This window comes from Theropithecus gelada, chromosome 1 (assembly GCF_003255815.1).
Source record: "Theropithecus gelada isolate Dixy chromosome 1, Tgel_1.0, whole genome shotgun sequence".
Classification (NCBI taxonomy): domain Eukaryota; kingdom Metazoa; phylum Chordata; class Mammalia; order Primates; family Cercopithecidae; genus Theropithecus; species Theropithecus gelada.
The window spans coordinates 11,308,701-11,334,370 of record NC_037668.1 but is presented as its reverse complement, the minus strand read 5'-3'; the positions used below and the strand labels follow the sequence as shown (position 1 = coordinate 11,334,370).

General features: G+C 40.2%; 1 protein-coding gene and 1 long non-coding RNA gene across 4 annotated transcripts in view; one reads left to right on the top strand and one right to left on the bottom strand.

The window, feature by feature from the left end:
- LOC112607533 overlaps positions 1-20,432 on the bottom strand; it is a 119,147-nt gene extending 98,715 nt beyond the window's left edge. Inside the window, exons 1-4 of the long non-coding RNA XR_003115863.1 lie at positions 20,038-20,432; positions 19,015-19,081; positions 13,777-13,893; positions 9,151-9,332 (exon numbers count right to left, since the gene is read on the bottom strand). This is a non-coding gene — a long non-coding RNA (uncharacterized LOC112607533). The remainder of the gene's footprint in view (positions 1-9,150; positions 9,333-13,776; positions 13,894-19,014; positions 19,082-20,037) is intronic.
- Positions 20,167-25,670, top strand: part of WARS2 (tryptophanyl tRNA synthetase 2, mitochondrial) — a 114,848-nt gene continuing 109,344 nt past the window's right edge. For all 3 annotated transcript variants that reach the window (XM_025358570.1, XM_025358569.1, XM_025358571.1), the window contains exon 1: positions 20,167-20,276. In XM_025358570.1, the coding sequence (XP_025214355.1) occupies positions 20,187-20,276 (90 nt within the window). In that variant the 5' untranslated portion in view covers positions 20,167-20,186. The remainder of the gene's footprint in view (positions 20,277-25,670) is intronic.

Sequence of the window (25,670 nt, the reverse complement as noted above, 5' to 3'; positions counted from 1 at the left end):
CTGTCGCCCAGGCTGGAGTGCAGTGGCACGATCTCGGCTCACTGCAAGCTCCGCTTCTCGGGTTCACGCCATTCTCCTGCCTCAGCCTCCTGAGTAGCTGGGACTACAGGCACCCGCCACCGTGCCCGGCTAATTTTTTGTATTTTTTAATAGAGACGGGGTTTCACTGTGGTCTCGATCTCCTGACCTTGTGATCCGCCCGCCTCGGCCTCCCAAAGTGCTGGGATTACAGGCGTGAGCCACCGCGCCCGGCAACACGAACATTTTTCAAAAGCCCATATCCATAGTCTTAAAGAGTGCTTTACAATCTGGATTTGTCTGATTGGTTATTGCTGTTTGGATACAGGTTAAATATTTCAGCAAGTATACTACATAAGTGATGTCGTACACTTCCCATTACATCCCAGCCAATACATCTAACATCAGTTTGTCCCACTGGTAATGCTAAGTGTTAATCATTTAATTAATCATTTAATTAGGTGGCATCTGCTGAATGTCTCCATTTGGAAGATGCCTTTTCCATTTGTAATCGACAGCAATCTGTGATGTAACACTTTGAGATGTATGAATAATATTTTGCTCTCTATTAGCAATTTGTCATTGATTATTTTTACCTGAATCTGTTATTGCATAAACGTTGCAAAATGGTAAATCTGTAAATTTATCATCCTTCTACATATATTAGTTGGCATTCTTTTGTAAAGAAGAATTTTCTTCCCTTCTCCTGTCTTTTCTTTAGTGTCACTATGGACATGGATTTTTAAAAATTCAATGTGTTATATCCAATTATATTATCATTATATATAATAAGTAATCACATATTATAATTAATGTGTTATATGCTATTCTTTGAGATTCTCAAACTGTCTCAAATGTGGCCACTGGGAGCCCCATCAATTCTGTTCCTGTGTTCTTTAGACATCTTTTTTTTTTTTTTGAGACAGAGTCTGGGATCTGTCATCCTCGCTGGAGTGCCGTGGCGTGATCTTGGCTCACTGCAGCCTCCAGCTCCCGGGCTCAAGCCATCCTCCCACCTCAGCTTCCCCAGTAGCTGTGACTACAGGTACGCACTACAATGCCTGGCTAATATTTTGTATTTTTTGTAGTGATGGAGTCTTGCCATGTTGTCCAGGCTGGTCTTGAACTCCAGGACTCAAGCAATCTGCCCATCTCAGCCTCACAAAGTGCTGGGATTACAGGCGTGAGCCACCACATCCTACCTAGACGTGTCTTTTCCAGTCTTTGAGCACTCCCTTGATTTCTGGCACTAAATATTCCAGGGTTGTCTTGTGGTTTCCTTTCTCCAAACTTAGAATTAGCCATTTGCCCAAAAAGTCCTGTTGTCTTTAGTGAAGAATGATATCTGGAAACCAAGATCGCATTTCCAGGTGTGCTTACTGCTACTGGTACAGAGCTCATCACGGTACCCTCCAGTTTCAGAGTTCCTCCTACCTGTTCCCCATCCATATTTAAACCTCTTCTTAAACAGGGAAAACCTAAGTTCCCGACTATCTGAAAACAATTTTTTCTCTATCCTGCAATACAAATAAAATAATTTCAGTACTCTAATGCTACTCCTAATAACAAATCTACTATTTCAGATTTTATTGCAGATCTTTCAGTCCATACACAGATCCCATTCAGACTCCGGTCTTCAAAAGTTATGTTCAGTCTTTTTACCTGCATCATTATGTTATTAACTTGACAAGTGGTTAGGTTTTTTTTTTTTTCCTGAATGTATTCAATAGTAAGATTTGCTTCTTTCAACTTTTCAATTTATTTTTGAAATTGTAAAACATTCATACAACTCAGAAATTCAAACTGCATAAAAATGTATACTCAGGGATATCACACTCCCCTCCCTGTCCTATCTAGCTCATTACCCCCGCCCCCCAGTCACCTCGGGTCATTATTTGCTTTTTTGGTTTATCCTTCCGGTGTTTACTTTTTACAAAAATATGCAAATGCATACACATATTTTTATTTCTCCTTCTTTCTGACATAGATAAAACTTACTACATATACTCTGTGGCACATTGCTTTTTTCCACAAGAGTATATCCAGGAGATTGTTTCATACTGGGACACAGAGGCTTTCCACAGTACTTTTTTTCTGAGACAGAGTCTCACTTTGTTGCCCAGGCCAGAATACAGTGAGACCATCTCAGTTCACTGCAGTCTCGACCTCCAACGTTCAAGCCATCCTCCTGCCTCGCCTCCCCCAAGTAGCTGCGACTACAGGCTCATGCCACCACGCCCGGCTAACTTTGGTATTTTTAGTAGAGATGGGGTTTTGCCATGTTGGCCAGGCTGGTCTCGAACTCTTGAGCTCAAGTCATCCTCCCTCCTCAGCCTCCTAAAATGCTGGTGCGCCACCACGCCCAGCCAGCTTTCCTCAGTTTTTTTGTGGGTGCATCATACTCCACTGTGTGAATATATAATAGTTCACCATTCTCCTATGGCAGGGAATTAGTTTGTTTCCATTTTTGTTCCTTTGTTGTGAATAATTTTAATTGTATATATATGTGTATCTATGTGTGTGTGTGTGTGTGTATGCATATGTGTGTGTGTGTGTGTGTATATATATATTACTTTTCTGAGATGGAGTCTTGCTCTGTCACCTGGGCTGGAGTGCAGTGGAGCAATCTCGGCTCACTGCAACCTCTGCCTCCCAGGTCCAAGCAATTCTCCTGTCTCAGCTTCATGAGTAGTTGGAACTACAGGTGCCCGCCACCACACCCAGCTAATTTTTGTATTTTTAGTAGAGATGAAGTTTCATCATATTGGTGTGGCTGGTCTCAAACCTCTGACCTCAGGTGATCCACCCGCCTTGGACTCACAAAGTGCTGGTATCACAAGCATTTGTTTTTGTGGAAATATGTTTCTGAAGTTATGTGTCCATGAGTGTCTGAATCTGCTAGGGCTGCCATAAAATACCACAGACTGTGTGGCTTAAACAATTGAAATGTATGTTTTCACAGTTTTGGAGGCTGGAATTCCAAGATCAAGGTGGCAGCAAAGTGGATTTCTTCTCAGGCCTCTCTCATTGGCTTGTAAATGACCAACTTCTCCCTGTGTCTTCTCTTCACATGGTCTCTGTGTATTGTCTGTGTCCTAATCTCTTCCTATAAGGACATTAGTCATATTGGATTAGGGCCCACCCAAATGATCTCATTTTACCTTAGTTAACCTCTTTAAAAGCCCTGTCCACAAATACAGTCACATTCTGGGGTACTAGGGGTAAAGATGTCAACATATAAATGTGACAGGAACACAATTCAGTTCTTAAAGAGTAAATGCTGGTATTGTTAAATTCACTTCATTGGGTTTATTTAAGTTTGCACTATCACCAGCAATCAAGTGCTTCTTTTTAATGTTTTTAAAAATACGGCTGAACAAAGTACTGCTTAGCAGTAGCCACACTAAAAGTATTTCCTTTCATATTAGAGGCTATAATTTTGTTTCTTCTATTTCAGCTCTCCTTGCCTAGACGATCATGTTTGAGTTTCACAAATTTCATGTTATATTGACATAATTTTCCTTTTCACGAATTGCATATGAGGTACTTAATGTTACAGAAACACTTCTTGTGGCAGGCCAGGCTGGATTTTAAGTTGTCGTGACTCAGATGTTTTCCCTGGAATCTGGATGTTGTTTCCCAAAGAATCCTTGCCTTGAATATCTCCTCTACTATAATAATGATTCTGAGTGGGACACGTGGGTTTTCTAAACTAATGAAAATGTGTCAACCTGGAGTTGCATCCTAAAGTCGCTGAGTTTTCAAGTCCATGTGAGGAAGAAAGGAAGAGACGAAGTGAGTACAGTCTATTCTAGAAAGGCATAAAATGAAAAACATTTCAGGGTAGAAGAAAGACTAAGTGCGGTACTTCCTTATCATTGTGCCTTGCATTATTGGTGTATCGTGAAAAATAAATTCTCATTCTAGGGATTATGACTTCATGGGGAGGCAATAACACTGCAAGAGATTTATAGCTATCTCTGGTCTCCTGCATTTTGATACCACAGGGTTACCTTCTCCAATTCTCACAGGTGAGTTCTCTTTAAGGCCTGTTCCTTTCCCTGCCATCAGCTTGCCCTTATTAAATAGAACTTTACCTGTAACTGCTCCCTACAATGGTTTTCTATTGATGAATAGTCTCATATTCTAGGTGTTTATTTTCCAAGTGAAATTTCATTCAAAAACCAGTTACAAACAAGTGTTCTGAATCTCTTTAATCTCTTTTAATTACAAAAGAAAACATCCTCACTATATCAAGTTTACATAGTACAGATGTCTATGAAAGTAAAAAGCAAAAGTTATTCTTTAACTCCAGAGGTAACTTATAATAGTGTTTATATGTTTTTAAAAAAATCTCAGTGAGGGAGCAGTTGGGAAATACACTGTCTTGCACTGTTGCTGGGTGTATATGTTTGTTAATATCTCTGGAGATGCACATAATCTCAGAATTAGTGATTCACTTTCAGAAATCTACTCTGCAGGTATAAGATTTATTCTCTTATATATACAAATATATATTTACAAAAGTTCACTGGAAGCATTGTTTGCATTAGTAACTATCTAAACGCAAGCCAAATGTCCACCAAAAAGAGGTTGTATAAACGAATAATAATACTCTTACTCAACAGAATACTATAAAGCTTTTTTTTTCTTAAAAGACAGGGTCTTGCCAAGATGCCCGGGGTAGATTAGAATTCCTGGGCTCAGGGGATCTTCCTGCCTGTCTGCCTCCCAAATAGCTGGGACTACAGGCATGCACCATTACACCCAGCTATTGATTTTTTTTAACTGAGGTGTATATGTTTACTAATATGTAAAGATGCTCAAAGCACAGTAAGGAGAAAAATCAAGTCACAGAGCTTGTAAGAAAGCATGTGGGTATTTGTGACATCTCTGTAATATGCATAGAATTCTTCTAGAAAGATGCACAACAAATGACTGTTTCTCTTGGCAGTGGGATTCAGGAGTTGGGGTAGTAGGTTGGAGGGCAGAACTTTTACTTTTTATTTTGTATTCTTCTTTAGTTTGAGGGTTTTTTTTAAACCATGTGAATGTATGACTTTTAAAATTGAAAAAAAATATATTTTAAAGAAGCAATTTCCATGGTCTGGACTTGACTTCTATTTACAGTCCCCTGTTAAGCAGATCATGATGCATTAGTTTCCCACTGTTTCCTGAAAATTTTTTTTCTACATCCTTTCTTTTTAATAGCCACTGTACATAATGAAAGAAAATGGTTGAATTTTGTCTAAGTTATAGTACAATTGGTAGGGAAAAGAAAAACAAGTTGGGCTTTATATTACATAATTCTTTGTTCTGTTGTGGTAACACACGTAAACTCCCAGGCAACATACCAAGATATGCTTAAGCAAAAAGGAAAAGAGCAAGAAATCTGAAGTGGAGAGCTTAGGCTGGAGACGTGTAGGACATTTGACTATCCGATACCACATTCCTAATTGTTTGTTACATGTTTACTTTCTAGATCCTGGAGACCAGGAAATAGTTTTCTCATGCCAAAATTACATTATAGTTGTAAAATGTGAATGCTTAGTTACTTAGTTTTTGGGAAAGATTTGACCACTATTTATTTGAGAAAGATCAAGAATGATTAGAACTCAGTAGATTGAGGTTTTATGAAAGAATATATTACCATCTTAGACTTACAAAATGTTTTACAGTTACACAGAGTGAAGTATAGGCTAAGTCTTGTACAGCTGGCCACAGTGAAAATCACACGGCATTGGACTGCAGGACCATCAGCTTCTGATTCTGAGAATTTCTAGCTCTATCTCAGAGTTGCAACATATTATTGCTGGTCATGTCATTCCACGGTACTGACATCTTCTAAAAGTATTGGATGGCGCATGTAAATTACAACAAAATGAATATTTAATTTCATTTTTAGAATATTTAGCAATATTTTGCAATTCCCCTGGAGAACTGGCGGCTCCATGGGCTGCTGCAAAGCCAGGGCTAGCAATCCCTGCCAGAGAAGACCACTAGCATCAACCGCTTCTAAGAAGTCAGGAATGGTATGAAATGGAAGCAGAATGTGTCACTGTCACTGTTTTGATTTGATTTTTTAAAATCAAGAATTGGCTTTCCCAAGTAGGTACCAGAACAGTGCTACTGTTCAAATATTTCTTAAAACTCTGTACTGTCGATTATGGGAAAGCAAAGCCTGGGCACTTCCCCTGCCCTCCCTGACCAATTCCAGCAAGGAAAACCATCTGTGTCCTGGCAAAGCCCAGAACAACTGAATGCTCTGTGCAACAAGAAACAGTTCCTCCCACCATTCCTCTGCCTCATCCAAATACAGCTGTTTGCTTCAGTCTGCAAGTGCCTGAATGCACAGACGGTTTCTGTGTCCGTTGTGTGAAAACCAACTAACATTTGCAACCCACTTTAGTTTTCAAAGCATTTTTCCCTCTTCTGTATCCTGTGTTCCTTCTTCACACACGACCACAAGTTAGAGGTAAACTGAAGTTTTTATGATGTACTCAAGCTTCCCCCCTCCTCAGAGTGTCAAATCAGGTTGAAAATGTAATTGGTAAATATTTATTTGAGAATTGTAGGAACATTTTTATGTTTTCTGAGAAATAATCGATTAAAATTGAATCACATCCCCGCCTTCCAAAATGAGAGTTGAACTTCTGATGTTTTAAAATTTGACCAAACTAGTATCTGTGGTGTTTTATTCTATTCAGTTCAATGGCGCAGTTATTTACTGAGCATTCACTGTGCACAGGGTATATGCCATACAACCTCAAGCAAGGCTGTTCATGGCTCTAGAAGGATCTTAGGGGTCCGTGGAGAACATTAGACAGTGAGGAAATGGGCTAGGGTGTGAGTGATCCTTTGAAAGGTGGGAGCACAGGGTGCTGAGGGAGCTCCAGGAGGGACACTAACTCCATCTTGGGAGAACATTTCTCATGCAGCTTCACATCTTCACAGTATGTTAAGGAGAAACATACTGTTTGGATTACAGACAGTGGTGTGAAAGCATCCTGTTTGGGAAAAGCAAACAAAAACATGCATATTTTCCCCCCTTGGCTTTGTCCATGTTCATCATGTTTTCCTCCAAGTTCCTCCTCTTATCTCATCATGGGCTTATGACTCCTCACGAGCTGCACAGGATGCTGGCTGTAAACAGAATCTTGGGAAAGGGTCTGAAAAGGCCTGTGTCATGCCAGGGCGTGGGAGTCAAAGAGTGAAGGGTCCAGCCGGGGACACCGGGAGAGAGGAAAAGACACCCACAACACAGCTGACTCTGGTTAGCGAAACAACCAAGGCCAGGGTAGGCAAGGCCAAAGGGCCCGAGGCTTGCTAAGGATCAGACCGCTCAATGGTGATGTTACTTTTGGGAATCTCTACTTGATCCTCTCTACCCCAGTACTGTCCTCCAAGCAGGGTTGGAGGACCCCTCTGGGCCTCTACAGAAACCTTGTTGCTCTCTCTAGTCACAAGAGGTCACAAGAGCTTCGGGTGGGGCAATCCCCTGTTCACTTGTCACTCCTATTAAGCTGTAAGTGTCCAGAGTTCAAGGCTGCTCTTTTATCTCCAGTGTCTTTCATACTACCTGGCTCAGACTAGCTTTCGGAAAATGTTTCCTTTTTTTTTTTTTCCTGAGAAGGAGTCTTGCTCTGTCGCCCAGGCTGGAGTGTAGTGGCATGATCTTGGCTCATGCAACCTCTGCCTCTGGGGTTTAAGCAATTCTCCTGCCTCAGCCTCTGGAGTAGCTGGGATTTATAGGTGTGTGCCACCATGCCTGGCTAATTTATTTTTTGTATTTTGGTAGAGATGGGGTATCACCATGTTGGACAGGCTGGTCTCGAACTCCTGACCTTGTGATCTGCCCACCTCGGCCTCCCAAAGTGCTGGGATTACAGGCGTGAGCCACCATTTTTTTAATTAAAAAAAAAAAAATACTGGGCTGGGTGCCATGGCACACACCTGTAATCCCAGCACTTTGGAGGCTGAGGTGGGAGGACTGCTTGATGCCAAGAGATCAGCCTGGGAAACACAGGGAGAACCCTTTTCTAAAATAATAAAATAAAATAAAATAAATTGCCTGGGTGTGGTGGCACATGCCTGTAGTCATAGCTATTTGGGAGGCTTAGGTGGGAGGACAACTTGAGGCCAGGAGGTTGAGGCTACAGTGAGTTATGATTTTACCTGTGCACTCTAGCCTGGGTGAGGCAGTGAGACCCTGCCTCAAAAATAATTAATTAAAACATGAAAAAATACTAGAAATCTTCAAATTAAAGCACACACAGACACTTAATCCTACTGCTTTTTTTTAAAAAAAATTACATTAAGATGTGAAAGTTCCCCTTTCATATCCTCCCTGTCTTCTTTGCTAAAACAGATATATCAATGTATACAGTAAATGTTGGTTGAGTCAATTAATAAATGAGTGAACAAACACTCTTGTCTGTGTTGAGATTAAATCCTGAAAGGAGGCTCCCAGTTTTTGCATCTGGAAGTCTAAGCATTGGTCTCAAGTTAGGTGCAAATCCTACCCCCTTGAATTCAAGGCTAGCCATTCCCTAGCCATAGCTGTAGCTGCTAGCTAGTAAGCTTCTGAGAGCACAAATTATGTTCTTTACCTCATATTACTACACACAGTGTTCCACCAAAAAAGTGGGGAGGGGTGCTCAATAGCTAATTATTAAATAATGAATCAACAAACTGTCCCCACCTTACCTGCCCAGCATTTTTCTCTGAAGATGTAGTGAATAGAAGTTGTATTAGTTTCCTATTGCTGCTCTAACAAGGTATCACAAACTTGAAGGCTTAAAACAACTCATACGGTTGAGTGCACTGGCTCAGACCTGTAATCCCAGCACTTTGGGAGGCTGAGGCAGGTGGATCACCTGAGGTCAGGAGTTCGAGACCAACCTGGCCAGCACATGGCGAAACCTCGTCTCAACTAAAAATACAAAACAATTAGCCGGGTGTGGTAGGCGCCCGTAATCCCAGCTATTTGGGAGGCTGAGGCAGGAGAATCACTTGAGCCCAGGAGGCAGAGGTTGCAGTGAGTCGAGATCGCTCCACTGTACTCCAGTCTGGGCAGCAGAGCAAGACTCCATCTCAAAGAAAACAAAAACAGAAACAAATGTATTAGCTTACGGTTCTTGGGGTAAGAAGCCCTGAAATCAAGGTGGAGGCAGGGCTGAATTCCATCTGGAGGCTTTAGGGGAGAATCCAGGCTTTTCTTTTCTACCTGCATTCCTTGGCTCTGGGTCCCCTTCCATCTTCCAACCTCTGTTTCCATCATCACATTTCCTTCTCAGCCTGACTCTCCTGCCTCCCTGTTAGAAAAACCTCTATGATTACACTGGAGAATAAACCAGGATAATATTCTCATCTCAAGATTTTTAATCACATCTGCAAAGTTCCTTCTGCCATATAGTCATCTTCAGGGCCCGTCATTCTGTCTACCATAAAGCCCTTGGGGTAGAGACACAGAAAATCTGTGCACGTTCTGGTCCACACTCTCCTAAAGAGCAGTTTAACTTCATTTGCATTCTCTTTGATCTTAGTTTCCTTATCTGTAAATAAGAAAATGTATTTAACAAATACATTACTACACATGCACATTCTGAACTTTGAGGATACGTAATAAAGCAGACAAAAGGCCATGCTCCTATGCTGCCTATATTCTAGAGGAGGAGAAAATAAAGTAAAAGATTTTAGGTGGTAACTGGTGAGCATTGGTGAGGAGACCAGCACGTCTGGAGTAGAGCAAAGCAGGGGGAAGGCAATGGGGAAAGGGCCAGAAAGAGAGGTTGGGATGGGAGATGCAGGTCACTTAGGTCTTACAGGTTTTGAGAACTCTGGATTTTTTCCAAATGACATGGAAAGCCACTGGAGGGTTTTGGGCAAAGGAGTGACCATGACCTGACTTACATTTTAATGGTGGCTGATTGAAAATACACAGAAGGGGGTGAAGGTAGAAGCAGGGAGATGTGTTGGTACCTTATTCTCTTTACTCCCACCTTTCTTTATGCCCTATTCATTTGCATGTCCTTGCTTTCTTCATGCAGTTCTCTGTCCTAAGGGCACCCTGCTCCTCTTTCCAATTCAAAATTCTATACAGACACTCCTTCAAGACTGAACTCAGTATTCATTTTAGAGCAGTAAGGAAACTTGGGGAGCTTATTCTTTGCCCCCATCTTCAGATGAGGACACTGGGGTCCAGAACTCTTAGGAAGCCTGTCCAAGGTTATACGAATAGCAAGCAGTGGGGCTAGGATTGCTCATAAAGTATGATTCTAAGGAAATCGAAAGGGCTTCCTGATACAAAGATGTTTCTCTTGAATTTTTTTCTTTTTTTTTTTTTGACAAACCCACAGCCAACATCCTATGACTTGAAATTCTGTTTGCTGTTTGCCTTCTCCCTAATTAAACTGAGATCTTGAAGAGCATGGATAGTATCCTATTCAGCTCTGTGTATTTAGCACAGTGCCTGGCACAATAGACACTCAATAAGTATTTGCTAGGTGAGTAAATAATGGAATGTCAAGCTCTTGAAAATCTGTTTGTTACTAGTCTCATGACCTCCCCAACTCCACCATTTCATGGTGTTAAATGTCAGTTGGACAGGTCTAGAAACCTATGAGCTGGGTGTTCTAGAAAAGGAGACCTTATTATTGTCTTAAAAAAAAGGAGTGGCAACATGACTAGAGTGGGGATCTTTCCAACACAGTAAAGGTCAGAGCTAGAGACCCTCTTCTTTTCTTTCCCTCCTTAATTCTCAAGCAGTTCTGAGATAAGAGGGATGACTAAGTTCTAAATGAGTGTCACTCTTTGAGGAGAAACCACAGTCCTGTGACCTTCTGTGCACTAGGCATGGTAGTCGTTTTTACTGACGTAATAACTAGCAGTGACAACGTAAGTGATAAGTGTACCCCTGCCTCTTACTTGTGTGGTGGGGTTGTGCACGTAGACCAGGAGAAAGGCCCCAAGAAGTATGTCCCTGTTTTCACTGTCAGTGGTTGTGTGGACTCATACTAAATTATCTAGTAGCTAATATTTTTAAAAATAGGGAACTTGGCTGGGCGTGGTGGCTCATGCCTGTAATCCCAGTACTTTGGGAGGCTGAGGCGGGTGGTGGATCACGTGAGGTCAGGAGTTTGAGACTAGCCTGCCCAACTTGGTGAAACCTCATCTCTACTAAAAATACAAAAATTAGCCAGGCGTGGTGGCAGGCGCCTATAATCCCAGCTATTTGGGAGGCTGAGGTAGGAGAATCGCTTGAACCCGGGAGGTGGAGGTTGCGTTGAGCCGAGATTGCAACACTGCACTCCAGCCTGGGCGATGGAGTGAGACTCTGTCTCAAAAAAATAAAATAAAATAAAAATAATAATAGGGGACTTGAGTTCATATTATCATGCTCATGCTCTGGAATGGCACCTATTTTCCTATTGTATTTCTTAAGTTTATAAGAAATCCTCCCTGCAATACTCAGCTTTTCTATGGTGGGATCCACGTTTTAATCCTCCATGGAGCGCCAGCATCCTAGACACAACCATGTTAATTGGAGTTGGTCAACACATGTGGGCAGGATGGCAGTGAGGGAGGGAGGAAAGAAAGGTGGTTTTCCAATTGCATGTCTCTGAGGTTTTGGAGTGGGAAATAGGAAACTAGAGCCAAGAAAAGGTGATACATTTGATAATACGTAAGAAGTATCGTATGTGGTACTCGGATAACATAAAAATTACCTTTTCAGTGCTTTAGTTTCATGGACATGCAGTAAGAATGCATTAAATGATTTTTTTTTTAAGTGAGTGAACAGTATGAATGAATACAAGTACTAGTGCCTTTGCCTGACAAGCTTTAGTGATAAATGGTTTTCCCATCTCTTCCAGATCTTACTCTTCCCTCCAGGCTCTCTCCCACAATACTAGCTCCCAAACTGTGCCCCCCTCCAATCCCCACCAAGAGATGCATGTAATAATATTAGAAGACTCTTTATTTCTCCTTTATTTTGAATTTATTATCTAATGTTTTCTAACAAAATTTTTTCTTCAAGTTAGTCACAATTTGATTCAATTCCTCCAACGCTAGACTATCCAAGACACGGTTTCTGGGTCTTCCACAAATTCATGATATAACAATCAAAGAATCATTGAGGTGCCAGTGGGATCCTCTATCAAAAGAGCAGGATAATTCCACTCAGTAACCTGTATTTCCAAAGTACTGGGCAGTCCTTGGGTTAGAAATGCAACAACACCTACATGAGCATAAGCTTATATGTTAATGGCTAGAAGGAACCTTGAGAGGCATTTGGTTCAAACATTCTCACTTCTTTTCAGACACATACGTGCACAAAAAGGTTCAAAAGTTGCCTGGGCCCTGTGGCTCATGCCTGTAATCCCAGCACTTTGGGAGGCTGAGGCAGGTGGATCACTTGAGATCAGGAGTTCGAGACCAATCTGGCCAACATGGTGAAACCCCATCTCTACGAAAAATACAAAAATTAGCCAGGCATGGTGGCAGGCATCTGAAATCCCAGCTACCCAGGAGGCTAAGGCAGGAGAATTGCTTGAACCCAGGAGGCAGAGGTTGCAGTGAGCCCAGATCACTCCGCTGCACTCCAGCCTGGGCAACAGAGTGAGACTCGGTCTAAAAAAAAAAAAAAAAAAAGTGGCAAAGTTAAGGACTTTCCAATGTCACTTTACTTGCTACAGCAGTGTTAGGACCGGGAATAAAGTCCCATCTTCTTTTCAGTGCACCCATTGCCTTCTGGGACACATTTTCTCCTTTTCTGCTTCAATCCTCCTAGTGGAAGTTTACCCTCTTAGATTACAACTGATATGAACAGATCCTTAAACACAGAACTGGCACACAGAGAACTTGATGATAAATTGGAAAATGATGCAAGCACAAGGACTGAATCCAGAAATAAATCATATCTTCACATAATGTTTAGAGAAATTGCATTTTGAAAAATTTCCATAGAAATTATTTTACCCACCACAGGAATGCTACTCTCTCCCACAGGGATTTGACCAAACACAAAGGGAAGCAGAATGGAGGAAGAGTAGTAATTTAGATTTATATGTGAAACATTATTTGGAACCTAAGTAATAACCCTTAACTAATCAGAATGTTTTACGCATTCTGCTTTTTAGCAGAAAGAGCAAACCACAAGAAAGCAAGCATGTAGTAGAGAATTAAAAAATGCTTCCAGGGTTTCTTAGGCTCAAAAAAAATTTTTTTCCCAACTCTCTGCACTATCTAAAATATCCCATTGCACATTTCCCTCCTCCCCCTCGCATGTGTTTTGTTCATTTAACCAATATGCCAATATTTATTGAGCTCCCTCTTTTTTTTTCTTAGTTTCCACGTACAGCACTGATGAGTCCGTCTTGGATGTGCCTAGTACTCTAAGTCAGAGATGAAGATAAAGTTCTTTCCTTTAAGAAGTTTAATGCCTGTTTAAAAAGTTATCCTAAGATGATTTTGGTTTTTATCATTTTTAGTTATATTCCTAGTTCTGTAAATAGATAGCTCTACAGTGAATATTTTCATTCGGATCCATTGTCTATCATTCTGCATTTTGTTCTGTGCATCTGGGGAAGGGGCTGGCAGAGGGACTGACCTTTACAGACTGGATAAGTCATACTCCTTTGCTCTGAGGTTCATCAAATGGGAGTAACCAAAAGATCAGAAGATCAAAGTGTGAGAGAGAGGCAGGGGTAATTTCCCACCCACCATCTCTCCAACACACATATACTTTGTTCTCCACACCTACAAGCTGTGGGTAGACAGTGGTTCCATTCCTCTTCTAAATGCCACAGCACCTGTTAGGTAGCCCTCTTCTGGAACTCTCTCTTAGGCTAGCAGCTGGTACACAAATCATTGTGACTGCCGATTACAAAAGAAGAAGCATATTTCTGAGAACAAGCCAAAAGTAATACAGTTGGGAGCTAGAGGAACTGCTACAGAGAACGAAAACAGGTCAAGATATTCTTCCCACCTACCCTTCAAAAAGAGATCTGTGGAAAGCCACTTCATATTCAGGTGGCTGAGAGTTGCATATTCTCTGTCTTTCATAAACGGAAACCTGCTATGCTAGGATGACAAGCAAGGGCAATTTCACTTGGTTGAACATAGCTTCCTGGAGCACAGTCTTGAGAAAAATTTTGAGGCCCATTCTCAGAACCTGCATCTCAGTATCTTCCACAGACATGGGGTCAGCAGATATACTCTAAAATGTGGATTCTGACTATAATACCTATTTCTGTATTTCTAAATGACTGTAATCTGAGACAAGGCAGAAACGAGTGTCTTGAAACACAAGAGTTACAATGGTGTCATGTAGCCCTCCTCTTTCTTCCCCTCACTTTACACACAAGGAAAAAGAGGCACATACACGGAAAAAGAAGCATGTGAAGGGTGAATGGTTCACAGATCAGTAATGCATGCTGATTTTCTCCAAGATCATGCTCAGTTCTACTTACTGAGGAGAAAAAGTGAAGAAAAATATGGTTGATTGCAGTTGTCAATGAATCTGGGGAAGTCCAGTGAAATCTCATGGGCTGAAGTGGAATTTGACTGAGACAGTTAGGTCAAGACCCTATTTTTAGAGAGGCAAAGATATCTTTTAATAATGTTTTTATAAATATCAAGATCTAAGCATTATGTTTTACTTTCAGTAGTCACACCTAGGATCATAGCATCATACTAGAAGACAGGGTGTTGGATGGAATCTAATGTAGTTTGATTACAAAGACAAACAGAAAAGAGCCTATCTAAAAGCCACTCGAGGGAGCTTTTTGGAGATCTTGTTAAAGTTCTTTTTGTAAAAGATAAGCTTTGAATTGCAAACCCTGCTCCCCCAAGTTATAAAGTAGCTGGGAGCAAAGGATGGTGATTTTAAAATAGAGTAAGTGTACAGATAGTATAAGGATCTTGTCTTTAGGGCCATACCAAGTAGAAAAGATACACCATGCAAAGAGAGACAACAAAATAAAATACACTTTCAAAAGTTTAATTTTGCTCATTTTAAAGTTGTATTTCCTCTATGGGATACACGTACTAAGACTGAGGATGAAAAATGGGGATAAGGAACACTGAAATAGTCTTACAATTCTCCCAAATTATTCTCTATTCTAGATCCATAGACAAGGGAGCAATTCTCTGCCTTTTTTAAAGACCTGTTCTCTAATGTTGAAATGACCATTTGTAAGAGTATGGAGAGAAAATATTAAATATAAACAGGAATCCTGGGGCCTGTAACATTGCTATGTAATCAGTATTCCTCCTGGTTCTGCACACTAACAACTCTACACGTAACGGAGTCAGTTTTCATGCATGTTATTCACTTGTATCTGTTCTGACTCTCTACCCACCTTCCCCACCTTAACTCTCATCAAAATATCTTCACTGTTGTGGGGTGGAAAACTGTCCTTAAGGCAAGAAGTCGAACCTGGCAATACAGAGTGTGGCCTTGCCCCTTAATTTTAAGAAAAAAGTACTCTGAGAAAAATCCCATTTTGCTATTCACATCACTTAGTCTCTTCTTGCATTTTGCTCTTTCTTCCAGAAATAAAGTGATAATGATGGCTCCCTAAAAAACCCTTTAAGCCTTCCCAAAGATAAGATGAGCTTCTGATTATTGTCCTTACAATAAGATGCTATAATTTGCTCTCTCCCAAAAACTACTAGGGAAAGACAACATCTTTTTACATTAGGGGTGGAGATGAGAGTATCAGCCTTTAAAAATAGGATACTTGCTTGTTCTGACTTTGAAGCCTAACACAAGGATGTGGCTTTATGTGGAACCTTTCCCCATTTGGACTGGCTCTAGCTTTAGCCTCTTCAGCTTTACCATGGTGTCAAAGTAGAACACTCATCTGGAGATGAAGGTTCTTTTTTTTTTTTTTTGAGATGGAGTTTCGCCCTTGTTGCCCAGGCTGGAGTGCAGCGGCACAATCTTGGCTCACTGCAACTGCTGCCTTCCAGTTTCGAGTGATTCTCCCGCCTCAGCCTCCTGAGTAGTGATTACAGGCACCTGCCACCACAACTGGCTAATTTTTGTATTTTCAGTAGACGGGGTTTCACCATGTTGGCCAGGCTGGTCTCAAACTCCTGACCTCAGGTGATCCGCACACCTCGCCCTCCCAAAGTGCTGGGATTACAGGCATGAGCCACTGCACCCGACTGAAGGTTGTTTTCATCCTTGCTTTTACTTGTGTGATTTTGGTCAAGGTACTTAATATCTGTGGATCAGTTTCATCAGTTATAAAATAAGAGGAGGAACTAAAGTTAAGCCAAAGGTAAAAAAAGAATAATCATTATTACAGCTTCCCACATACTTTAATGACTCTTGGAAGTTATCTCACTCAAAAGCAGGATCTGCCTCACTTTAATTTGGGTCCTTATAACAGGTCCAGCATAAGATGGCATGGTCAGAGAACATGTACAGAGAACTGTACCCCATAATTATGAAGAGAGAGGTTTGTTTGCTTTTATTATGGAATCTCTTCTATATTTGAAAAAACATATTCAATATAAATGAAAGGTCAGGGGTGAATGAATTGTGCTTTAAGTAAGTTTTGAAGACAACTGCCATCTAGTCTTTGCAGTCTGCAAAATTCTTCTTTAAGTGAATAAATGTGTAGGGCAAATCTCCATCACCTTGATCAGCATCTAATACCAACCTGACACTTAGAATTAAATTAGAGAAACAAAATTGGATACTTTGAGACTTGAGGGTTGATTATACTGCTTGAGCTAAGAATGGATTTAAACTCTTCCCTTATCCCATTTAAATCTAACTAGGTATAAACTCTCCATTACTAAGGAATAGAGGTGTGTCTGCAGAGGTGGAGGTTCCCCTTGATGTTCTTGGACAAGGAAACCTAATCCTTTCTTCTGACACACATGGTTGCAATAGAAACCATTTCCCAACTGCCAGTCTGGTTTTAATCTGTTGTTTCTAGCAAGAGAGGATTTGCAGGGAATGTTAAGGAGAGAACAAAATTACCAGAACTTACTATGAAGTAAAACTGTTGATGAGAAATCAAAATTTAAACAAGTGTTCAAAATTGTAAGCATGAACATATGCAGACACATAGTTCATGCTATAAGAATAGGACTATAGAAGTTTTTAATCTTAGGTATGTTTAAAGTCTGCTCTCAATACAACATTTATATCTCACTTTACCAAAGTTCTTTAGCTTACTCAAATGATACCAGTGGTAAAATACTGTCATTAAATACAGTGGTGCTTCATTTAAACAAGTATTCCATAGGAGAATTTTCCATATAACCAACTGCATAATACACACTTTTCTTTCTTTTTTTTTTCTCTGAGACAGTCTTGCTGTGTCACCCAGTGTGGAATGCAGTGGCTCAGTCTGGGTTCCCTGAAACCTCTGCCTCCCTGGTTAAAGCAACTCTCGTGTCTCAGCCTCCCGAGTAGCTGGGACTACAGGCGCACACCACCATGCCCGGATAATTTTTGTATTTTTCGTAGAGATGGGGTTTCACCATGTTGGCCAGGCTGGTCTGGAACTCCTGACCTCAAGAGATCTGCCCACCCCGGCCTCCCAAAGTGCTGGGATTACAGGTGTGAGCCACCATGCCCAGCCCATGATATATATACACTTTTAAATGTTAACCATTTTGTATGAAAACATTTCAAAAGTGTATTACGGGTTTTTTCTTTAAACATACATTGAATAATACATCTTTCCCAGAGGAGTCACGGTTATCATTATTAAAAACTTATTAAAATAAGTTAAATATACTGAGCTGAATATATTCCTCCTCTTAGAAGATGGTGAGCTTTGTAGTCATACTTTCCCCAACACCAAAACGCTTACTGTGAAAAAGTACAAAAGTAGACAGAACTGGTTCATTTTTAATACATCCTGTGTCTTTTCTGTTAACTTCCTTCCAGTGGTTAAAAGCATATCAATCGCTGACAATAAGCTGTGTAATTTGTTCAAATCCAATTTACTTTTAAAAGAGGTGCCTACTCTGCACAAGAGACTATTCTAGGTGCTGGGGGAGATGTTAGAAATATAAACTATAGTCCTTGTCCAAGAAGCAAGGCTGACTGAGTGACACCTGAGAGTTACCAGGTGACCACCAAGGTGCAAAACACAATTTATTACTTCTAACAAAGTCTAAAAATTAGCAAATATTTCTGATTTTAAAAATCAGGATACTGAAGTTATCAAACTTGTGGTCTGAAGTTCCACCTTTTTTAGTGGGACTATGTCTTGGAAATACGTCCCACGAAAATATTATTGGTCATGGGAGTCTGCAGATAAGACTAAGAACTACTTCTTGAAGAAATAAAGTAGGTATACACTTTGACAGCTTTTGGTGCACCAGTCTTATTGCTAGGTTTTATCTTGCTATCTAGATGGCTAAGGATGTCAGAAATCTAACCTTGCTAATTGCTAGGGTCATATAATCTAATTAATAAAATATATGTAAAAAACTGTACTATAATGCTTTGCTCTATGTATGAGTAAAACATGTAGGGCATTTATTAAACTGCATTTTACAAGGGATAACAAACATACATCCCCTTTCCCCTGGCAAGGTTTGTTTCCAAGGTCTCAGTAATACCACATTCTTTGGGTTCTACAACACCTCTTGGCTCCTTTATTCCCATCATCTGGCTGCTTTCATTCCACAAACTCTATCTGGTGGTCTCAAGGATTTCCTTGGTTTCAAGTACCATCTGTTCTGTAGTTCATATCGCTTCTGAGCTTCAGACCCATGTATCTATTTAATGGGCACCACATACTACAAGCACCTCAAATTTAACAGCCAAAACCAAACTGATGAGTTTTGTTGAAGGCTGTAACTTGATTTCCTAGTTTTTTTTTTTTTTTTTTTGCCTTCATCCCTTTTCTGCTCACTTTTCTGCTCACTTCTAAATTACACCAATTATACTTGAACTTCACCAGTACTTTGTATACCTACAAGATTATACTATACGGTTTTAATTTACTGTTTTCTTACCCTGGTAGATTTCAGCTCCTTTATAGGCATCTCTTATCTCCTACCTCTCCTTGGTAATTTTCAGTAGCTGGATGAATTATAACAAAACACATAAAGGAATCCTCATTAATTTCTTCCAGTTATATTTTTACTGAAACACTCGTAAATCTGTCTGGGCGATTTTTAGGTGAATTAACAGAAGCAGGAGAACTGTATTAAATTTTATCATAACCCCAAACAAAACAATTTCTTCCATCAGGTATAACCTTCCTGCAGTCTTTCCTAGATTAGGTTGAAACACCCCAGTCCTAACCACTCCTCCTCAAAACTTGGTGTTTGCTTCTTTAACACCTATTAAGTGTACATCATTTATTTATCCGATACTCTATTAGACTGTACACATCTTGAAGGCAAGATATGTCTTTCTCTGTACTTTCAGTGCCTAGCACATTACGGTAGGGTTCAACAAAGTTCACAGGAAGAACGAAATAAGGCCACATATGCCCAGTGCGGTGGCGCATGCCTGTAATCCTAGCACTTTGGGAGGCCGAGGCAGATGGCTTGGCTTGAGCTCAGGAGTTTGAGAGGGCCTGGGGAACATGGTGAAACCCTGTCTCTACCAAAAATACAAAACTTAGCCGGGCGTGGTGGCGCACCCTTGTGGTCCCAGCTACTCAGGAGGCTGAGGCAGAACAGCTTGAGCCTGGGAGGCGGAGGTTACAGTGAGCCGAGATCGCGCCACTGCACTTCAGCCTGGGCGAGAGTGAGACCTTGTCTCAAAGAAAAAAAAAAAAAGGGAAATGAGGCCACATACGTCTAAAAAGACCACTTACATTGCCCTCTAAAAGAACTGGGAGTTCCTAAACAAACTTTTTTAAGGTTGCCTTCACAAAGCTAAGATGAGAAAGGCTGCCTACTTGACTTTCTTCCCAGTCTAAAGCGCTGCTACTAATAATCCCCAAAGAGATTCTCCTTCCAGGAAGGCTGATGCAGACATGGAATCCAGGGAAAATCACTAAAGCCCCACCTCGTTCCTGTCCCCACCTGCTCGGTAAAAACTGCACTCCGCCTGATAGCGGCTGCGCCGCGGAGCCTGGAGGCCCGGGCCGCGCCCAGCAAGCAGGAGTCGCGAGACTGGGATTGGCTCTCTGAACAGACGTCATTACGAACAAGACGGCTCCGCCCTTCTCAAGATGGCGCTGCACTCAATGCGGAAAGCGCGTGGGTGCTGGAGGTTCATCCGGGCACTTCATAAAGGATCCGCAGCTGCTCCCGCTCCCCAGGTAACCAAAGACGGCCCTTCCCTCCACGGCTTCCCACGCGCGAGGTTCTTCTCATCCCACTGCCCTCTATTTTTCTCCTCCCGCTTCTTAGGGAAAGTACGTGCCTTCTCTCGCCTAAGGTCTACTCGCCTATGACTGCCGGCCTACTCAGAGCGTAGTGACGTTGCAAGGATACGTGATGACGTAAAGGTCCCTTGGTGGAAAAAGCGCGCCGCTTCCTGACGTCTTGAGGCCGCCCGCAGTTCTGGGAGCCGAGCGCCGCCGCTGTTGCCGGGCAACGCGGTGAGGCTACCCTAGCTGTGATGTTTTCAGAGACCGGTTGTTTTAGAGACTGCTCTTCTTATCGTGGTCCTATTACTGTTTTTACCCTCCTTACCCTAACAACAAGCTAAGGGGCTATCGGAGAGGTTAGGGAAGTCTTGTTAGGCGTTGGGAAGCTTAGGTCCGGGCAGCAGATTGGCAGTGTGGTACTTGAGCAGGTGTCAGTGCTTCTTCCATTCTGGTTGCTTCTCGTGACTCCACAGCACTGCTGTATCTAGCAGGTGAAAGAGTGACCGCAAGCTGCCACAGGGTTCGTCCTGTCCTGCGCTTGACAGCACTGCCGTTACCATTAATCTCGTCGTATGGAGACCATGTCACGGCCTGGTCTTATTGGGATTTGTCTTAAATATTTGGAATTTTACCCTCAAAGCAAAAAAGTCAGGTGGAAGGGATACTCTTTCTGTTATTCAGGCTTTTACCAAACGTCTTCCAAGTGCAGTCTCAGTGGCAAGCACTTTGACGTACGATGTCTACGGGAGATAGCTTCTGGGAACTAGAGGGAAAGGAGAGACTGTGATAATGTAATTTCCTGGCGTCGTTTGCATATTCATTGCTATAATGCGTAGGTGTGAGGATGTCACACCTATTGTAACTGATGTGTTGAGAGCTAGACTGGAAGGTAGCCTAGAGGTCAAAGGTTTGGTCTGCCGCTTGATAGCTGTGTGAGGAGTCAATCTCTTTGGGACGTTTTTTTTTCTTTTTTTTCTCATATTGAGTGGAGGAAGAGTTGGACTGATTGACATGTTAATGTTCCTTCAAGCTCTGGGAAATCTATAGTTCCATGATTATGAAGCCAAAACAAAGCCAATGAGAGTAATTATGGAAACCAAGATTTAAGTTCAACTTATTTTTCTAATCATGTCATAAATTTTTTGAACTTCCGTTTTTTATTGATGTGAGCCTCTCAAAATTCTTATAAGCTAATGTATTAATATATTACCAGAAAGCTCCTTGTCAACAAACAACTATTCAAATGTTACTTTAAATTTCAGCAGCAATGTTAGGCAAGACAATTAGATAAATTTATCAAAAATTAGATAAATTTATCAAGAATTCCTCTTCTTGCAATTTGAGGGTTTGATTCTGCAGAAGCAGAATTAGCTGATTATTTATAATTAATAGCACATTAACACCTGTGTTATCAAAGTAGCTAAGCCTTAGACCCAAACTTCCTCTTATTCCAAACTAAAGAATTGAAGATGTCTTGAGAATAGAGAATCAAAGAGAAAAAAGAAAAAAAGAAAAAAACTACAGCCTGCTAAAGACTGCCCAGGGAAGTTTAAGACACTAAGTCATTATAAATGCTAAAGAAAAAATTTCTTAAACCTCTACTATTGTTGCAGTGGCATTTATGAATAGGGCTATTAAAGTTAATTATTAATCTAGATTGTTTCAAGATGTAGAATTTCCAGTACAGATGAATGTTTCTAAACATTTAATTTAGCTTTGAGTAGAATAAGAATTAAATGTGCGAGTATTTTTTTAAAGTGTAAATCTACATATAATTTCAGTCATTGAAAATGATGGTTTGAAAAATTAATGTGGTCTTTCAAAAGACTAAGACACAAAATTGTGTTCATAGTGTTATTACAGTGTTATGTTTATATATGTGTTTATATAAACATATACGTAGAAAAAAAGACTGGAAGGGAACAAACTTTTTTAACTTTTAAATTTTGCTTTGGCCTTCCTAAATAGTGAGTTAAAAGTTATTTGTTTCCTTTTACAGCATTCCATATTTTTCACATGTCTAAATTGAAGACACACTTTTTTATAACCAGAAAAAAGTTTTGAAATCATAAATCTTTATACAAATCTTTAGTCATTCATACCATTTGTGATATTTTAGGTTTCTGGGGAAGATACTTGTCCCACAGTGCCATTATTAAAATGGCCTTAGAAAAGGACTACTAAAAATTTATGGCCACTTTTCCTGTATGTATCTTCTTTTTCTCTTGAAAAGCTTCCTTTGAAGTCAAAGGGATTTTGTGAACAGATGCAGAAATATGTGAAAGAGGCATTGGATTCTTAAACCAGATGCATTAGACATTTTTATGATATCTCATAACCTTTGTAGAAAACAAAGATTATTTTGCAAGACTAGTATAATGGGAAAAAGTGTATATTTATCATATGAATGGTTCTATCAAAAACCAAGAAATAGCCACGTTAGTTTTTATTTGCCTTGGCTGTGCACTTACTCCCTGAGTTGTGAAGCAAAAGTGAATGAGCCATAGCAGTGCTATGTTAGAAACTCTAACTAGTAAAGTATTGTGATTCCTAGGTTGTTTTAATGGTTTTTAGTGTTTTCCTTTTTAAAAACAAAATCTTGGGTAAAAAGCTTGACATAGGGCATTTTTGCTTATCTCAGATGCAGGCTTTTATCTCTCAAGGCCAGATGTAAACTGAAGTTGAAAATAAAAATTAGGGAGAAACAGGAATAACAGCACATCACTCCATACTCATTATGGGATGTCTACAATTTATATGAAAACGGTTTATTTTGCCAGGTGTTGCCTGACAGAAAACTGTTGAAATCTGACAAGATGAGCGTAGTCATAGAGTCAGAGGAATTAAGACTTGACAGGTTCTGTTTAAATGTTGATGGTATTAGGTAAATTTAAGCCTGTCATCATTGGCCAAACACAGAATCCATACTTCTTTAAGAACTAAGTCATGATGGTGTTGTGCAAAGAGTGAAATACTGATGGTTAGATTTTTGCAAAAATATTTGTTGTGATATTCAGTTGAAGTACGATAAAGTGTCCACATTTTATTGCAGTTGAACATGCTTCATTATTAGCAGTTCCTAGCCTGGGTTTGGCCAATATTCACATAATGTTCTTGCTGTTAACAATTGCCAAGTATAGCCATTAGATGAAGAATTATGCCTTTAAAAAAAGCATGGTTTAAAATTTTGGACCCTATATTTCTCACAAGACTTAAATTTTTTTAATTTAAAAATAATTTTAGATTTACAGAGTTGCAAAATTAGTACAGAGAATTTCTGTGTACCCTTCACCAAACTTTGTCTTGAATAATCATAATACAGTTATCAAAATCAAGAAATTAATGTTGGCACAAAAATAGTAATTTAGCTACAGACTTAGTTCAAATTTCACTAGATTTCCACTGTCCCTTTACTTAGTCCAAGATCAAATCCAGGATCCTACATTGCATTTTGCTTTCATGTGTTTTCTAATCTATACATTTTCTCTTTCATGACCTTGGCACTTTTGAAGAGAACTGGTCAGTTATTTTGTAGAATGTCTCTCAGTTTAGGTTTATCTGATTTTTCTTTGTGATTAGACTGAGGTTATGGATTTTTGGCAAGAATACTGCGAAGAGATATTGTTCATAACAAGACCTTGAGGCAGGTATTGCCACCTTATTTTAAACGTGAAGAAATAGTCTTTAGTTAAGTAACTTGCCCAATGTCACACAATGGTGGAATTAGGATGGTAAGATTTAATGTAGGCATTTCATTCCATATTTTGCAATTAGTATTTGTTACTGTAGGTTTCTGCATTGTTAATGACATTAAATTGGGGTAGTGTTCCCACTGACTTTTAGCTTTTCTCTGCCATGTATTGTTCATGCAACATGCAACATGAGCTAATCGGCATGGTATGTGTTCAAGAGCTACTACAACCATCTGGGAATTTTGCTAGTTGATTACTCTGACAATTTGATGAGGTTACTTCATCTCTTGTGGCAAATAAAGGTGTTGCATGGATCCACTCTAAAGCTCCTTTTAATCTCAGTCAGTGAGTCTGTTTGTTTAAAGTGTTCTTGTGGTTGGTTGCTTTTGTGAACTGACCTAGTTTATTATAAATGATAATAACATTTAAATTCTTTGCAAAATAGCTTTGAGCAGCTAATGAAAACTACTGATAGTAACTGTTGAAAATATAGACGAAAGAAGAACTGTAGCTGAATGCTAAGGATTTATGCTAGCAGATAGTATGGCTGCCATGGCCTGGAAATGCTAAAGAGAGTGATGCTGCTGACCTCCAAATTCTTGCTCAGTGTATCTTTTGAATGACTGCAAGTTATAGAAGAGTTGTCTGCAGAATCTTCTGCAACTGTATCTGCACACACACACAGAGACAAAAATATATATATTTTTGTATAAATATATTTATACACATTTATTTATTTATTTAAACATCTATTGGCCAAGCACTGTGGCTGACGCCTATAGTCCCAACACTTTGGGAAGCCGAAGCCGGTGTATTTCTTGAGCTTAGGAATTTGAGACCAGCCTGGGCAACATAGTGAGACTTGTCTCTATCAAATATTCAAAAAATTAGCCGGGCTTAGTGGCATATGCATGTAGTACCAGCTAGTCAGGAGACTGAGGTAAGAGAATCCCCTGAGTCCAGGAAGGCTGCAGTGAGCAGTGATTATGCCACTGCACAGTTAAGATCCTGTCTGAAAAGCAGACAAAAAAGCCCCCCAAACCCATCTGTCTGTCTGCCTGTCTACCTCTCTCTCTCTCTGTCTCTCTAATCTATCTGTCTATCTCTATATTCCTTGTCTTTTAGAAAAGGAACTAACAGCTAGTGCGTGCTATGTGCTAAAGCCTCATGGTATGTGTTACACATACTTTGTCTCATTTACTTCATACAACAATTTGTAAATATTATTCTTCCCATTTTATAAAAGAGGAAACTAAGGTTCAGAGAGTTTAGGTAATTTTCCCAAGTCACAGAGTAGGTAAATAGCAGTAACACAATTCAAAGCTAGTCTTGCCTATGCTTTTCCCACTTTACCAGTAGTCTTTTATCAAATGAAATCTTACATGAATCCCTGTTATATAAAACAGATAAAAGCAAAGCTTTTCTGATTTAAGAAGCAGAGGAGTATTTTTAGCCCTGCTTGTTTGATTTCCCTCTCCCCCATTACCCACCCCACTCCACAACCCATGGGCTCCTGAGACAGTGCCACACAATTTTGGATTTCTTAAGATGTAGTTTGAAAAATACTGCAGCTTCCATAAATATCCAAGTAAGTTTGTTGATCAGGACCACATATGATGGATGGATTATTTTTAAGGAGCTGCACTGTAAA